The sequence below is a fragment of the Epinephelus lanceolatus genome, chromosome 5 (genome assembly GCF_041903045.1).
Source record: "Epinephelus lanceolatus isolate andai-2023 chromosome 5, ASM4190304v1, whole genome shotgun sequence".
Classification (NCBI taxonomy): Eukaryota; Metazoa; Chordata; class Actinopteri; order Perciformes; family Serranidae; genus Epinephelus; species Epinephelus lanceolatus.
The window spans coordinates 1,077,501-1,095,000 of record NC_135738.1 but is presented as its reverse complement, the minus strand read 5'-3'; the positions used below and the strand labels follow the sequence as shown (position 1 = coordinate 1,095,000).

General features: G+C 43.0%; 1 protein-coding gene across 2 annotated transcripts in view; it reads right to left on the bottom strand.

Moving 5' to 3' along the window:
• Positions 1-5,612: 5,612 nt before the first annotated feature.
• Positions 5,613-17,500, bottom strand: part of glg1a (golgi glycoprotein 1a) — a 55,221-nt gene continuing 43,333 nt past the window's right edge. For both annotated transcript variants that reach the window (XM_033634753.2, XM_033634754.2), the window contains 10 exons: positions 15,552-15,669; positions 12,616-12,708; positions 11,906-12,043; positions 10,867-10,990; positions 10,610-10,752; positions 9,898-9,999; positions 8,188-8,295; positions 7,525-7,645; positions 6,910-7,016; positions 5,613-5,944 (listed from right to left, as the gene is read on the bottom strand). In XM_033634753.2, the coding sequence (XP_033490644.1) occupies positions 5,777-5,944; positions 6,910-7,016; positions 7,525-7,645; positions 8,188-8,295; positions 9,898-9,999; positions 10,610-10,752; positions 10,867-10,990; positions 11,906-12,043; positions 12,616-12,708; positions 15,552-15,669 (1,222 nt within the window). In that variant the 3' untranslated portion in view covers positions 5,613-5,776. The remainder of the gene's footprint in view (positions 5,945-6,909; positions 7,017-7,524; positions 7,646-8,187; positions 8,296-9,897; positions 10,000-10,609; positions 10,753-10,866; positions 10,991-11,905; positions 12,044-12,615; positions 12,709-15,551; positions 15,670-17,500) is intronic.

Below are 17,500 nucleotides of genomic sequence, written 5' to 3'. Positions count from 1 at the left end.
AATAAAAGCACTACGTCAGTACACAACACTGCAGATTCACTTTTTTTATCCACCAACAATAAAAGTACTTGGTTAGCTTTAGAGAAAAATGGAACAGGGTTTGACTTTACAATCCGACAGGATGTGAGGATGGCTTTGTCAAAATCCAGAACTTGGGCAATGACTTGTGGCGTCAGACACAGGCGCCCAAAGCCAATCTTTCACATCGGCATGATATGCAGCCACTTGTTGTATAGTTTCACCGAACTCGGCGTCGTCAGGGGGAAACACAGCGAGACAAGAACGAAAGTTAAGGCGACAAAAGTCCAAGTGGGGCAGGTGGGTTGTTGCCCGGTGTTTTTTCCAAACATTTAAGATTCAAACTCTCTTCAAACATAACTTCAGCTGGCGGGCATACATGAAGATACGTGACAGAAAACAAAACATCACATTGACACATTTTATGCTCTGCCATTTCTCCTCTAATCATCAGCTGTAACCTGTGACAGGCTGTTATGATACCACAACTATCACACAGTCACATATATGGAGTTTCTTCACGTAGGTTTACATCACCAAAGGTTTATGACAAAATCACTTGACAACACTGACTCCGCTGTGCTGCTGCCAGAGGAGCCGCTGAATGAGTTCCCTCTGAGCGCTAAGAGAAGTAAAACATTCAGGACGACACAGTTTATTCCACACTACTGAAGCTGCTCCTCTTTTTGGATCCACTGCAGAGTAGGTAATAATTTCACTTTCAGCCATGATTGTTGTTGCCGTGGGTAACAGTATGACGTCAGTATGTCAACAAGTCGAAATACTGCGAGTATCACGATATGAATTTTTTATATCGTATTAGAACTCGTACTGGTATTGTTGTGAACGAGATGATTTGGCACACCAGATGTGTTTTAGTATCAGGCTGTAGAGACACACACTTTGTTAGTCACAACATTCGCTGTTGGTTTGAGTCTCAACAAGAGATTTGTGACAAGAAGAAACATTTTAAAGACAGTTTTATAATAAACAGACGGGACAACAGAATAGAAACCTTGCAGACTTTATTATTATTAACAAACTGTCCAATTCTCATCTGTACAGAACAACAAAAAGAAAAGACAAAAAAGAAAAGTGGGAAAATAAATCAGATGATGAGGAGCTCCGTGGATTCAGACACAAAACATCGTTTACAAAAAGATCTTTATCATCACAAACTTAAAATCAAAAATGTTCTAGTCGTCATCGCTCGGGACGACGACAACAGCGAGGAACCAACCGGAGATCGCACTCGCAGTCCAGCATCTGTGGGCAACACACACACACACACACACATCTTCCATCACACACACACACACACACACACACACACACACACACACACACACACACACACACACACACGCCCACGTGCTCCTCTGCTGTGTGCTGCAGGGGCTTCTGGGATGTTCTGTACAGCGGGGTCCCCCGGTGGGACGGCGAGTAGGCACGCTTTGATAAACCGACGTCAGATGGAGAAAAAAAGTGAAGGCAGTTCAACGAATCAGGACGTCTCATTTACAAGCAGAGAGGGCAGCGCTCACCACACCAAGCGTCAACAGTTAGAAAAAAATGAACAGTACAGGCGGACTGCACGGTACGTAGTTTACAGTATGTCATCACTCAGTATAGTACACATGTACACATGATGGGCTCGAGCTGGGAGAGGACACGCGCTCCTTCAGTGTTTCTGAGCCGAACCTTTTAGAACATTTCCATTCCGTCTTCACACCGAGACCAAAAAGCTCGACAACACTGCGACTCTCCTACGTCCGAATACACCGAAACCTCGACCGCCTTCATCCTCCGGCATCAACCTGCAGGCTGAGCAGAGACACATCTGACGAACCAGATCCAGAGACAAGTCGCTCTGCTTTCAGACACAAGTCAAACACCAGCTCACTGAAGACGACCATGAGGTGCAACCAAGCCCCCGCAGGAAGCCAACAAGTGGAGCTTTGAGCTTAAATCATTTTGTTACGTTTCTTTAGTTTGTCGTCCAGTTTGGGTTTTCCTGGTCTTTGTTTTGTGCGTGTTTCTCTTTCCTCTGCTCACAGCCAAGATCGTTTACTTGGCACCGACATGACGAAGCAGAAAGAAACTACAAAGACCTGTGATTTGAGACAACATGAGAACATGCTGAATTTTGGTTTCCTTCACCTGTGGTTTGGTTCAGTTTGGGCTGGACTACAGAAAGAAAAATGATCCATCGTTTCATGATCAGGTTAAACACTGAGAGGTATCCTTACTGAGAATTATTGGGGATGGGAACTGGTTCAAAATTGTCCGATCCATCAGAATCGTAAACCTCCCAGCTCCATTCCTTTCATCAATGCTTTTTGTGCCTGAACTACACCAAACATTAACCACAGCGTTGACAAAGTCAGTCTCCATTCTCCAAACGTAAAGTTTCACTGGTCCGCTACATATTAACGTAGAAATGGAACGTGCCCGCTGCAGAAACGTACAATGTCTACATTTACTCTGGTGACTGGGTTGCGTCTACGCTGCTGGAAACATACAGACAGAAAAAGTCATGGTGGCGAGAAAGAAACGATCCAAAGCGTGACTTCACTTCAAGAAAAAAGACAACAACAGAGCTGCTTGATCATCAAGATGCTCAAACATCTTCCTTCACAACATGGGCTCAAATTCCAGGAGTGCAATGTATCCGACACTCTTTGCACAAGTGCAGCTGCTTCCCAACGCGGCAGCATGTTTGTTACTGAGGATGATATAATAATGTTATAATAACATCAGGCAGGTTTAGTGGATTTTTTAGCTCTCCAAGAAAACCTAAATGAAAATGAACCTGTGACCTGTTCCAAATTAAACAGCACCTTTCAAACAATCGTGATGTCCCAAATCTCTGTTGCTCTGAGTTCACTGTTCCTGCAAATGTTTAACTGGTGAAATTAATATTGATTTTCTTCGTACAGTTTTCAGCACTACCTCATTTTGACCCAACATCTCCTCAGCTCCCATCCTTAATATTTGTGTCTTCAAAAGCCATGTTACAGTAAAACTGTTTTCTGTCCGTGTCCAACAGATGTTGCTCCATGAACTGAACCCTCGTCCCATTCATATCAACATCACTCATCAGCTTTGATGGTGCGTGACAGCACCAGTGGTCATCCCCAAAGAATCATCACATGACAGATACTGATGCACAAACTCAGATGCCGTGTCTCTTATGTTGTGCACCTGGAGAATGTTGTGTTGCAGACGTCAGAGTTTGTCATGCAATGTGCTGTGGTGGTCACGGTGAGCCTCTCTGAAACATCTGCTGCAGTGTTGTGTGTCTCAGCGCGAGCGACAAAGGACCATCTCAGGGCTCACCGGATTAGCAGAACAGTTGGCAGACATCCAAAAATACCTGACGTCTCCTCGTCCATGTCCTGCGTTTGCTGGACCAAAATATTTTCACCCTTCAACTCACTGATTGGTTCAATGGATGCACTGAACATCCTCTTTTCTTATGTTCCCGTTGTCTTCTAAGTAAAATTAAAGAAACAGTGTGTAAGCTTCAGGGGCATTTAGTGGCATCTAGTGGTGAGGACTGCACATTGCAACCAGCTGAAACTTCTGGTTAGAATTCCTTCAGTGTTCATTGTTCAGGAGGTTTTGACCAGGAGCTGAAAGATCCACAGAGGTCTCTTCCTCTCCGAAACAAACGGACCAGCTGATTTAAAACGGCAAAAACACTGAATAAAACACTTTCACGTTACAAATCAGAGGTTCTCTGACATTCTCGAGGCGCTTCTAACTACAGTGGCTGACTTGAAAAAACACAAATGTCTCTGTCTAGACCCAGTGTCTGGTTTGTCTGTCCTGGGCTACTGTAAAAACATGGCGGTGCAACATGGCGATCTCCATAAACAAGGACCTGCTCCCTGTGTAGACATACACACCTCGTTCTGAGGGAACGGACACAAACATTCTTATATTTCTGAAGACGACTTTAATCTTTCGCCAAAGTATAAACTGAAAATGCCACACAGCTCTTCAATTTCTGTTGAGCGACACTCGTTAAAGGTGTTGTGCGCACTCTGCCATACATCAGGCTCAATGTGCTGCTGACTTCATGAAACCTAACCGCCCATCAGAGAGGCGATCACTGCCACACGTGAAACAATCAGCTGCTGGAGCAGGTTGATGCCCAGAGGAGGCCGAACCTTCGCCGCCTGTGTCCTCCCCCATATCCTCCCTCCCTCCCCCTGCAGGAAAGAGGGACGCTCGCTTGCTGGAGAAAAGGCAACCAGAGAACATTCAAATCATAGGAAAAAAAAAAAAAACTTTGACCATTAGTAAACAAATAAATAAGGCTATGACAAAACAATATATATATATTTATAGATATAAAAAAAAGAACGAAAAATGTGCAATGATTCCAGTATCATCTTTACACAAAATGTTCACATCTCTATAATAATCTAGAATCTTTTCAATTCTTTATTTTTTTTAATTCCTGCATTGCTCTCAGCTTTTTACGTACCAACCAGTGCGATACCAACAGCCGCTCTGCGAGTTCATGACTGGGGGCCAAAATAATAATAAAAACAAAAGAAGCCCAGTCTTTCTGCTCCGCCCAGTCTTGGATCAGGCTGGCACGACTCCTGACTCTGTGTCACGGCGTGCTGCCAAACAAACGTCCCAACCAGCTGCTGGAGCGGTGAACATCGACTACACTGGGAGCAGCAGGTGGACGAGCATGGTGTGTTTATGGCACAGGTTGGGCTGGGAAAAACAAATCTTAAAAAAAAAAAGTATCGGACTGCATTAGAAGAGAGCTGAGGTTGCCAGGTCTGCTGTTTCAGAAAGAGTAAAATAAAAATATCCACAAATAATTCCTGCTGTAAGAAGAGCTTTCAGCGAGCCGGCTGGGAGTGTTTGTGATGTGTCCCCCCTCCTCCCTCCACCTCTCTTCATCTTATCTGTGGCTCGGTGGAGGGCTGGCTGGTTGGCACCGCCCGCCTGGCAGTCCCATGGCGATAAAATCTAACTAACACACACATCAGCAAAACGAAAGAAAAGAAGATATATCCAGATCCAAAACAACCCCCGAAAACCGTTTAGCAGGACAAACTAGAACAATATGGTGATAGAAAGACAGTTTCATTTACACCCACGCACACACGCACACACACACGCACGCACGCACGCTCACACACACTTAAGTCGTTAAAATACTGGAGTCATTAAACTGCTCTATACATGAGCATTTCCCACTTTCTACACATTTACACTTATTATGATTCATTCACCTCCTTCGCCTCCATATCTTGACCTCTGACCCCGTATCCTTAGAACCCCCACCCCTCCCCCTCTCCTCACCCTCCCACCACCCCTCGGCCCACAACGAAGGGCAGGAAAAGAAAAAAAAAAAGGCGCAGAGTAATTATACTGCATCTACATCAGGTGAGTGCGGGTTAAACTGCAGGAGGACCCGGCGCTCTGGATCAAAGCTCAGAAGGAAAAGAAGAAAAAGAAAAAGAAAAAGAGAGGGGGTGTGGCCTCCCGGGGAGTAGGCGGGGCTTGTGTAGAGGAAGAGCAGGTGAGTCACTGATCAAGCCCACGTTCGTCTGCAGGATTGTGGGTGATGTCATTCCAGCGATGGAAGAAGAGGCAGAGGGAGTTTGTAAATGAAGTGGTGAGGAGGACTGAAGTGGGAGGTGAAGGTGGAGGAGAGGAAGTAAATGAAGAGGGGGAGGTGGTCGTTTCTTCTGTGGGTGTGTCCTGACCCCAGAGTGGGCGGGGTCTACCTGTCCTTCAGCTCCTGAGTGACGCGTTTGGTGAATCTGCCGCAGAGCAGCCCCATCATGAAGAGCAGCGCCACGCCTGCACCAATCACAGTCAGGATGTAGTTCTTGGACGGTGATGTCATCACCTGCATGGCCAGGTCCGAGAAGCCCTCAGCGGGAGCCACCTGACAGGAGGTGAGGACATATCAGTCACAGCAGTCCACTTCATGCAGCTAACATAATGACTTCCAAAATAAAAGCCCTATTAGACAAGATTTTGATATAGCTTGTTAACTCAATTTCAAATTAAAAGCCCATTTAAAACTGACTGTATGCAGCTCATTTATACATTAAAAAATAAAAGTGAACTAGATAATTTTTCAAAATAAAGGATCCTTTAGTCAGATGATGAATTTCAAACCAAAAGCCTGTTTTAGCTAGACTGTATACAGCCTGTTAAGTCAATTTCAGATTAAAAGCTAATTTAATACTGATTTTATATACCTGGTTATCTCAATTACAAATTAAAAGCCTATTTAAGACTGATATTATACAGCTTGTTAACTCGATTTCAAAATAAAGGTCACTGGATTTACACATCTTGCTAACTCAATTTCAACTTAAAAGCCCGTCTATTACTGTTTTTAGAGCTTGTTACCTCAATTTCAAACTAAAAGCCACATTAAGACTGTTTTTATACAGCTTGTTAACTAAATTTCAAATCAAAAGCCCATTTCAGATTCATTTTATACAGCTTTGTTAACTCAATGTCCAAATAAAAGCCCATTAAAGACTGATTTTATTTAGTTTGTTCACTTAATTTCAAAATAAAGGCCTCTTTAAACTTGATTTATGAAGCTTGCTAACTCAATTTCAAAATAAAAGCCCATTTAATATGGATTTTACACAACTACTTACCTCAATTTCAAATTAAAAGCCCATTTAAGATTGATTTCATGCAACTCATTCATCAGTTCCAAAATAAACGACCCTTTAGAACAAACTATGTATAGTTCAATCGGTTTCAAAATAAAGGAAAACTTTAGTCAGAAGCTATGAACCTTGTCAATTTCAAACTAGAGGCCTCTTTACGTTTGATTTTGCCTAGCTCCATGCATGAGTTTCAAAATAAAGCTCCCTTTGGTCGTACCTTGGCGGCGTAGCTCCACATGTCGATGCGATCCTGAAGTCTCTTCTTGCACTCCGGCTGCAGACGAACACGTTTGTCCTGCAGCGCCTCCATCAGGCACGACATCTCTGAGGAAACAACACAACAAGTTTAGGAATTTAAGTTTGGTTTGTGGCTGCGTTGTGTTTGAGGTCTGACGATTCAGAGACGACGGTTAGAAGATATTTAATCTTTGTTTATATAGTTTCTAATATGTCTTAGTTTTAACAAATTAAACAAACATGTCAATTAATATTGTAATAAACTGAAACTAAAAACATTAAAATAATGTTTACAGACTTGATGTGTGTTAATAAAGAGAAAAAAATCCTAAATCTAAAACTGAAAATCATTTTCTGTCTAGAATCTTTGGAATTACAAATCTATCTAAATGTAAAATAAAGAATCAAATTTTAGTTGCAATCACGCTTCTTTTTATTGTTCTTCATTTTTTAGGAGTTTAAATTAAAATTCCATCGTACAAAACACGCAGATAAAGATTTTCTGCATTTTTATTTCAGGTTATTATCACTAGCTCTATTTAATTTTCAGCTGAGGTGTGTGTGTTCGTGTGTGTGTGTGTGTTCGTGGACTCACGGCGCCCTCTGCCAGGTGGGATCGCTGCACACTGATGTTTGATGTCCAGAGCGCAGGCTGTGTGGAGGACGGGGTCGACGAAGATGTCCGCCTTACTCTCCTTTAGCATGTTCAACACCTCCTGCAGGAGGAGGAAGAGGAGGAGAGATGGGGGGGGGGGATACAGAGGATGAAGAAGAGGAGGAGAAGGATGAAGAGAAAAAGATGAGAAGGTTTACATCAGTCGGTCCCTCCAGGATTTCACGGGTTGTTTTGTGATTGTTGCAGCCTGAAATGCCAGATGACAGCTGATCTATATATTTATAGGTGTTTTTGTTTTTCTTTAAGTTTTAAAAATTACTGTTGTTTTTTCAATTACATTATTTTAAATTGTTTTTTTTAAATGCACTAAACGCTGCTATGATCGGAGAAAATTGCACGGTTGCACAGAATTCATGGGGACGGGCTGAATTTGCTTTAACTGTTTCGATCCTGAAATCCTGGTGGCACTGCCAAGAGTCTGGCATTTAGCTCCTGACTGATGCGTAATGTAAACTACGTTAACCCCCTCACCGTGCCAGCGGAGGAAACAGTTGTGTTTTAAAATTAAAATAAACTGTGTGAAGATGCTGTGATTTCCTCTCCCCCTCAGTGGTCAGTGAAGGCAGCAGTGACTTTCTTTACCTTCTTACATCCTTCCTGTTTGATCTTCAGCAGGTTGACCTTCAGACACTCCTCCACCTGCCCCGTCTGCTCCTGAGCTGCTGCTTCCTCCGGACACAGCCTGGAAATCTGAAAACACACACATAGTCAATAACATCTGTGTGAGCTGCCAGCGTGCCTCTGAGCAAGACACCGAGCCACAACCTGCTCCCTGTGAGCACGGCTGAGCTCTGAGCTCTGAGTCGGACGTGTGTTATCTTCATTTTCACATTGAAAATAAATCGTCAGAAACGGACTTCTCAGCAGTTATTAAATGTTCCACTCAGCCAGATGACATCTTGTGATAATTTGCATATTAGTGGCATCAGCTGTACTAATTTCCACTCGTCAGGTTTCATCAGGATCAGTCTGCGTTAATTTCAACATGGTTTGACAGAATGTAGGATCAGCAGCTCCACGGGGATCAGTGTGCATGAAGGAGCTCAACTGACACTGTTTTTATTTTTATATTATTTACATTAGATTTTCATATCATTAGTTTTTATATGTTTAGATTTGCCTTGCCTCCATGATTTTGTGCATTTAATGCCTGTAAACCAAATCTCTGTCAGGATGATGATAAAAAATGAAGATTTCAAGACGGTTTTCAAGTCTCAACAAAAGTTTTAACGTCTCCAGATTTAAAATTTGGAGGAAGTGAACATATCATCTCTGGATGTATCTGTTTAGAGTCCCTGTAGCCAAACACACCAGCTGCTTTCACCTAAACTACTGTACCACTGAAAGCAGCAGCAATTTTATTCTCCTCTGCTAATTATCAAGCCATAGTCGCCCCCTGCTGGCCAGAGGACTGCATTACAACACATGTTAGATTCCAGGTGAGTCCAGTCCTCCGTAATTCAGTACTTATAATATAAAGAATTCTCCAGGATCTGAAGTTAATGGTGCAACACTTACACAGTTAATACACAAGAATCTTTACATAATTTAATTTTCTGTACTAAACAGAAATAATGCCAGACACAAGCTGATAGATGACGAACTGAGAATGTCAGATTTAAAACACGTTTTTAGAAGTTAAAAAAATACAGACAATAAGACTCAGTCTTTTTCACTTAATGAAACTTTTTGGCAGCTGCTGTGGCAAAACCAAAATATCTGAAGAGCAGTTTATAGTTAACAAAATCTAAGACTGAAATTATAACTAGCAGTTAAAATGTTTTTTTTTTTTTACTGAAACAAAATAAAAACGCCAGTCTTCAAAAACACGAAACTTAAATGTGGGAAGATATGTTTAGTTTTCTCCCTCCATGCACACTGTGGTTGCTACACTACTTCGTCCTGTTTTGTTTGGAGTCCTAAAGTAGTGACTGAAGGTGGTGGCGGTGCAACACAGAGGATGCCAGCTGACATAAAACCCCAAGAAAATAAATGAAAAAGAAAAAGCTTGATATGCAAACAAGGTTTTCTAAAAATGGCTGAAGTTGCAGGGAGAACAACTATTAATCAAAGTTTTCATCACCACACTTAAAAACCCAGAACTAAATAAAAACTAAACTAAAATCTCAGCATTTCTAAAACTAACCTGGAATCAAAAATCAAAATGAAAGATTAAATAAAAGTAAAAGGTTATTAAAACTTAATTTCTTTTGCTTCTTAAAACTGAGCCTCATAATTCACAGTGAGACTTTCAGAGCGCGCGCGTTTGTAAGGAAGCATGAATGTGCGAACCTCCTGTGTGCAGTGGATCTGCAGCTGAGGGTCGAGTCTGTAGTCCAGCGCCGACTCCTGCAGGATGATCTGGATCTGAGCCTCACAGTCTGGAGACAAACGCTGTCACAACACACACACACACACACACAGAAACACACACATGAACATCTATATGACCTTACAGGCTGACTGTCTTTAGGACTTCTTGATTTTAGATGCACTGAATGATTTAATATTCAGTATAAACAGTATCAACACTTCATATCTGTATGTACACACAAACCTCTTCTCATGCACTAACTTTAAGTTTCAATATTATAACAATAATTTCATCCTGAACAGCTATCCAAGATAAAATGGTTTCCATCTTTAAAAACAGTGACATATATCTTTATTCTAAGGATTTCATTTGCACTCCCAGGAGGTTTCTATTTTATTTTGGCGGGCAGACATGAAACACGAGGAGAGACGCATGTGACTGCGCCAGCGGGAGTTGAACCAGACATGTTTCAGGGTTAAGATTTGCTTCTTAACAGGGACACTCTGTAAACTGCCTCCTAACTGCATCTGATATTAATCTGTCTCAGAATATGAACAGGAAACTTCAGTGAGACGCTTCAGACTGATGACAGAAACCCTCGGTGTTAAAGAACAGAGAAAGAGGAAGTGAGGTGGCGCTCTCTAAACTAACTCTTGGACGTGTTGTTACAGTGAAGACAAAGGGTCTGACCTGGTCGGCGTATTTCAGTTTGAGGCAGGAGATGACCTGACCCTCCAGCTCGCTGTCCGCAGACGCCTTGTTCAGGATTGGCTGACAGAACTTTGGGATGTCGGCTTTACAGGCCTTCCTCAGCACCGGGTTCAGCCTGTAGTCTAAACACACACACAAACACACGACTTTTAGTAGATGTACTTGTGGTTGTTAGGTAAAAGTATGATGTATTTAGTTGAATGTGTGTGTGTGTGTGTGTGTGTGTGTGTGTGTACCTGTGTTCTGGGTGATCTGTCTCTTGGTGATCATCTGTTTACATTTAGGATCCATCAGCTCACTGTTCTTGTTCTGTTTCAGACACTGAAGAACGTTCTTTCCCTCCGACTCCGTACAGAACCGCTGGAATGCACAGTCACACAAAGATGCAGTTACAAACAGGAGCAAACACACAAACACACTGACACACAAACACACTGACACACAAACACACTGACACACTTCACTGTTTGATCCGTACTGTGCTTTAGTCTCATCGATCACTTTGTTTTATGGAATTACTGTGACGACATATTAAAGCCAGGTTCAAACCCTTAAGTTTAAATCCTGGTTGTACTGGCCTACCCTGATCATGTGGTGCTGATTGTACTGGCCTACCCTGATCATGTGGCGCTGGTTGTACTGGCCTACCCTGATCATGTGGTGCTGATTGTACTGGCCTACCCTGATCATGTGGCGCTGGTTGTACTGGCCTACCCTGATCATGTGGCGCCGGTTGTACTGGCCTACCCTGATCATGTGGCGCCGGTTGTACTGGCCTACCCTGATCATGTGGTGCCGGTTGTACTGGCCTACCCTGATCATGTGGTGCCGGTTGTACTGGCCTACCCTGATCATGTGGCGCCGGTTGTACTGGCCTACCCTGATCATGTGGTGCCGGTTGTACTGGCCTACCCTGATCATGTGGTGCCGGTTGTACTGGCCTACCCTGATCATGTGGTGCCGGTTGTACTGGCCTACCCTGATCATGTGGTGCCGGTTGTACTGGCCTACCCTGATCATGTGGTGCCGGTTGTACTGGCCTACCCTGATCATGTGGTGCCGGTTGTACTGGCCTACCCTGATCATGTGGTGCCGGTTGTACTGGCCTACCCTGATCATGTGGTGCTGGTTGTACTGGCCTACCCTGATCATGTGGCGCCGGTTGTACTGGCCTACCCTGATCATGTGGCGCTGGTTGTACTGGCCTACCCTGATCATGTGGCGCCGGTTGTACTGGCCTACCCTGATCATGTGGCGCCGGTTGTACTGGCCTACCCTGATCATATGCTTGCAGACTCTCATCAGCTGGTAGTCCAGTTCAGGATCGACCATCTCCACCTCCTGCAGCTTGAAGATTCGCTGGTGGCAACGCTGAGTGAGCTGACGCTTGTTCTCCTTCAGACACTCGATAACCTACGTGAAAGAGAGAGAATCAGACTGTTAGATATCAGAGGTGACAGCGTGCAGGATCTTCTCTTCTCAAGATTCAGTTTCAAAGGTAATGCTGCGTTCTTGAGCACAGTGAAGTCTTATTTGCAAACTGATAATGGAAAAACAAATGGGCGCAGCATGGCTTGACTCGGCATGGCCAAAGGTGGTGATGAAAAAAGGTAACGGTCTCTCCTGTGGGCTCACAGGAAACAATGATGCATGATGCTGCACTGATGCCTGAACAAACCTGCCCCCTGCTGGACGTTTAGGGCACTGACAGTTACTCTACAGATTGTGGTCTGTACTGCAAAAACTTTTGTTTCTTGAACTGATGGAAAATGTTTCACAGCATTTAATCTGTTGAACAGAACACTACAGCTAACAGCTAATTATACTGTCACCCTGGGTTCACACCTGATTACATCACTCTGACATGTCTGACATTTTGGAGCAATTACCAAAATACTTTTTAGACAAAACTCAGCGTATTTTCCAAACTGCTGTAGAGGTACAGTGGCTGAAAAAGAGGTGTGTGTTTGTGTGTAGCTGCTGACCTGTGCGTTGCCAAAGGCCACGTTCTGACACAGTCTGTTGATGTCCAGCTTGCAGGACTCGAACAGCTCCGGCTCCAGGCGGATGTCCTCTGACTGCACAGATTCAGGGGAAGGTTTAGTGGATTTACAGAAAACACAGAAGTAAAGAAAAACACAGACACTTTTAATATGTGCAGTAGAGAGAAAAAAGAAACTGACGGGCTTCAGCGAGTGTCTCAGGAGAGATCAAGAGCTCAGACGAGAAGAGCAGAAAAAGAAGTGTTTGCTGTTGGCCTGCTGAGGTTTTATAAATGTTTGAATGGTACCTTAGGCAATCTGCTGTGTAAGAAGCTCCACATCAAACACGCTGAACCTCTGTGTGCGATTTCTCTCGTTGTTCCCGAGACACACACTCGCACGCATGCAATAGAAATATACATAGTTCACACACTTCAGATTAACTGCTTTCTGTTCATCCGACTTGATTTGTTTCATAAATGATCTTAAAGAACATTTTCTCTGAGAGCACCCAAGGGTTTATACAATGATGTGATAATAATAAGGGATTTTATTTAAGTGCTGCTGAAGCACAAAGCTCCTCTCTGACGGATTTTAACTGTGATAAAAGTCTCTGTCTGATCACAGCTAGAAAATAATTACAATATTATGCAACTTTTAGAATTCACGGTCTTTAAGGTCGACTCCATCAGCGCTCTCAAATGGAGATGCTCATTCAGCAGTTAGCAATAAGCAGTGACGCAGGTTAGAGCGCTGATAAAAATAACCAGGGATAGTTTGGATTTTTTAAAAGTGGGGTTGTGTGAGGCACTTAGCCATAGTCAGTGTATTGTCTTTAGAAGATGGTCGGCATGTTGTCAGTTTGGAGAAGGGGGACAGGGAACTACATCCCTAAAACCACCACAATCCTCTGAGGAAATTTTGATTCACAAAACATGGGAGTTGCTGGTCTGACCCTGCCTCCACCAGTTAATTAGTTCATGTTATTGTGCGTCCACAGCAGTACGTTACTTAGCTTCTGAGCCAGTTAGCCGGTTTAGAGGAATATAGTGAATTAGAAAGGCTTGGCTCAGTCATGTAGAGGCGAATCAGGCAGGTGGTGCTGGTGGTGTTAATGTCACAATGTCCTCATGCAGAAACCTTCATCAAAATAGCATTTTTGACCTCCACAAAATTTTGAAGGTTCAGGTTTGACACTCAACACTGCTGGGCAGCTATAGAATGAAGGAAAAAACTTAAAATAAAATAAACAAATAATATAAAACAAAATAAAATTAAATAAAGGTTTGAATGCTGTTAATTCATTATATGACCACAAGTATACAGCCAGTGGTGTATAGGACAGTTTTTACGAAATCAAACACAGGAAATTTTTGATGCTACAGCATACAAGAATATTTAGGATAATATTGTTCTTTGTGTCGGTAGTTTGTGTTTGTTCCTTTCCTGTTTCAACATAACAACAGCTACAATTACATGCACACCAACATTTAACCATAATTCCGACTATATTCTGAATTTGCTGTGGGTCATGAGAATTTGGCCTTCTACCAAATTTAGCATTTCCTGATTAAGACATTTGGGACATGCTAATATTACTCAGGATTTCAGAGCATTATCTGGACATGTCTACAGCGAATTTGCAATATGCATCTCAACTGGGGTTTTTACAACAGTTTGCAACACACGGCTTCTTGTCTGTTTCAGGTCAGCTCTGTGTGTTGCCGTGGATTTGCTGAACACAAACCAACTCGCCAGCGCTCGCCTGCAAGGCTGAGCAGAGATGCATGGCCAAAAGACGAACCCAAGTTTCTGGCATGAGGGTGAAACTCATCTGCTTTTAAACATTATGAAAAGACTTAGATATCAGCAGGTCGGCCACCCTTAGAAAACTCTGAAAAAAATCTTATTTTGATGCAAGGAAACAAAATGACAAGCAGCTCCAGCTGTTTAGCATTTCTAGATGTTGATGTGATAAACGACATATTAGGGCACGTTAATCAGAGTGTGCATGACTGCATGTAAACAGGAGGATTAGTGGAATATTCATTTTCCTTAACCGTGTAAACAGTTTAATACAAATATTGTCTTTTTCAGAAGAAGGGCAAAACATGTTATATTTTGTGTGTGTACATGTAGTCAGTGTCTCTGTACACAAAGCCAGCTCCATACAGTGACTGGAACTCTGACCTCTGACCCCCCTTAACACCTTTGGGATGAACTGGAACATCAGAATCAACTGATGAAGCAACATCAGTGACCAATCTGGTTGCTATCCTGTGAAAAACATGCATGCCAAAGGTAAATGACTTCATTTATACAGCACTTTGTTTACAAGGTTTCTGCTGCTCATTCACATGGAAGGCGGGCAGCTCCCACACAGGCTCTCCAACACTGTGAGCAGCAGACGACCCGCTCTACCTCCTGAGACACAGCTGCCCAAAATACCAACTTTTCATCAGCTGTTTTCAGCTTTGTGACGAGGCATCTTTCAGATCAACCGATGAGTTTTTAAAATGGTGTACGTTACATAAGCCGGAGGATTTTCTCAGCCCATTGAAGAAACATTTAATCCGTCAGTGTTTCATTGAGAAACACCAAATTTGGAAATGTGTGGGACAGTGACACAATGTTGACCGTGTATGAATGTGAATAAATCCCTGCAGCCAGATTCAAACACACGGTGGAGCCTGAAACCAGACGAGTGGAAGCTGGTCTTTAATTTGTTCTTTTAGATTATAAAAAAAAGGAAACACGTGTCCGGTAACTTGGCGGACTGTTGTCAGACATTCAGACTTCCTGTCTCTAAGTGACAGTGAGTCTCTTTGGAAACTAATGAGATGTTACAGTGGATGGAGCGCTGACTGGCTGCGCTGACTGGCTGCGCTGACTGGCTGCGATCTGTGCTGTGTGTTTGTGAACTGTGTCAGTGAACGTACCATCTCCACCTCCTCCACCCGCAGCTGTTTACGACACTTGATGGACACTCGCTGCTCCTTGACGTCCTGCAGGGTGTCGTTCCTCACCGTGGTGCTGAGGCAGATCACGACGTCCACCCTGAACGACAGAAAGACACGAGCTCACACACCCAGTCCGACTTAACTCTGAACAATATGTCAACGTCACATTTACGCCTCGCTGGAGATGGGAGAGTCTGTTTGTTGCTCAGCTGTGAATTTCACTGCTGCTCCAAACTGCGGACGTGTCTTTAACATCCAAGAGGTCAGATTATTATTTTTTTCAAACCTAAACACATCCTCTATCACATATTTCAAAACCTTGCTCAGTGTTTGCAGGATGGCTGGGTGGAAAAAGTGTGTTGGCAGCTGACATTATAATCCAGTCACCAGTCTTCCTCTGAAACACAGAGAGCTGAAAACCTCAGGAGGAGTTTTAGGAAAGTGAACTGACCCGCCGTCATTTACAAAAACACCTGGAAAAAGTTGAGCATGAACGTTCATTTTCCACCTCTGAGCTCAGAATATTTTGTAACACAACACTCTTCCCAGAGGTCCACTGACCAGCTTTCAGACTTGAGACTGAGAGATGAAGCCGACAGCTCGTTAGCAACTCCACCGTTTTTAGTTTGGATAGTTTTGTTCTATATCTGATAACATGGTGGAAGTAAGTGGTCATTTTCTTGCTGCAGGTATAAAGAGCAGATTATTATGGAAGCCCATTAGTGCCAGTGAGAGGGGAAAAAGCGGAACATTTGGCCTTGTGATGAAAAAAGATGCTTTAAATTGTTATAATAACAAACTAGCTCAAAATAATCAGCTAAAAGAGTCTCATTATTTTGAGATACTAAATTATTATCTTGACAAAGGTTCTCATTATAATGACTTTGGGGTCATGCCCACCAAAGGGTGTTTTTTTTTTTTCCTGAGGCACATGGTGTATTTACTACATGCGCCAGCAGTGTGACGAGCTGCTGAGCGCTACACATTTGGCGTTTCTTTTTTCTTAAATGGTGAGTAGGACTGCCCCCTAAAAATCACCAGTAGGAGACCACTTAGTCAACTGAGACTGCTTCAAGTTGCACAGTCTTTTTTTTTCTTTGTCAGTTAGTGCGCAGTATTTTTCTGTGGATGCTTTAGTCCACATATTTTGCTGCGGAGTGAGCGCTCTTCACTTTTACACTGCTGTTCGGGCACTGAGACACTTGGATGCCTGACGCTGATCTGTTTTCACCTGAATACGATCCTTTTCACGAGATCTTGAAGCGTCCTGACTCCGTGCTGGATCAGCTAACTTTCCGTTACCGCTGTCTCCGTGCACAAGCTACACAACAGCAGCACTAACACCAACACTGAGCAGTTTGATGGTCCCAACAAACTCACATCAGTACCAAAATGGCTCAGCTTTGCAGCTGCACTATTGCTGCGTGTAGGAGCCATAATCTATATTTAACCTCTGTTGTTTATTATTTGTTAGGCTGCACACCTTCTTTTGGTCACTTTCACTTCCGGTTGTAATTGACACAGGTGTGGGGGATTGGTTTCACATTATTTTACCTGTTCATTCACTGGCGTGACCATTCTTTAGACAAAGAGGTTGAGTGTTGGCTCCAATATTTGTTGTTGTATTTGTTTGTTTGTTTGTTTAAAATATCACCATAAAAACGCAACGTTGGACTTGGACATGTATTTCTTTCAGTGAGTCACAGTTAAGAGCCGACTCAGCCTCTTAGCAGCTTTTTTTTTTTTTATTGATAGTAGTCGCTACACTGCATCCTGTGCTAAGCATTGCCCAGGACAACTGTGACTGGTTTAAAGAAACACAAACAAGCCAGAGCATTTTTCCACTGTAGCAGAACTGGTGATTTCACACCTTTCTCAAGCACTGACACAGTGCCATGGTGATAGGTCTGGCTTCTTTGGCTTTTATC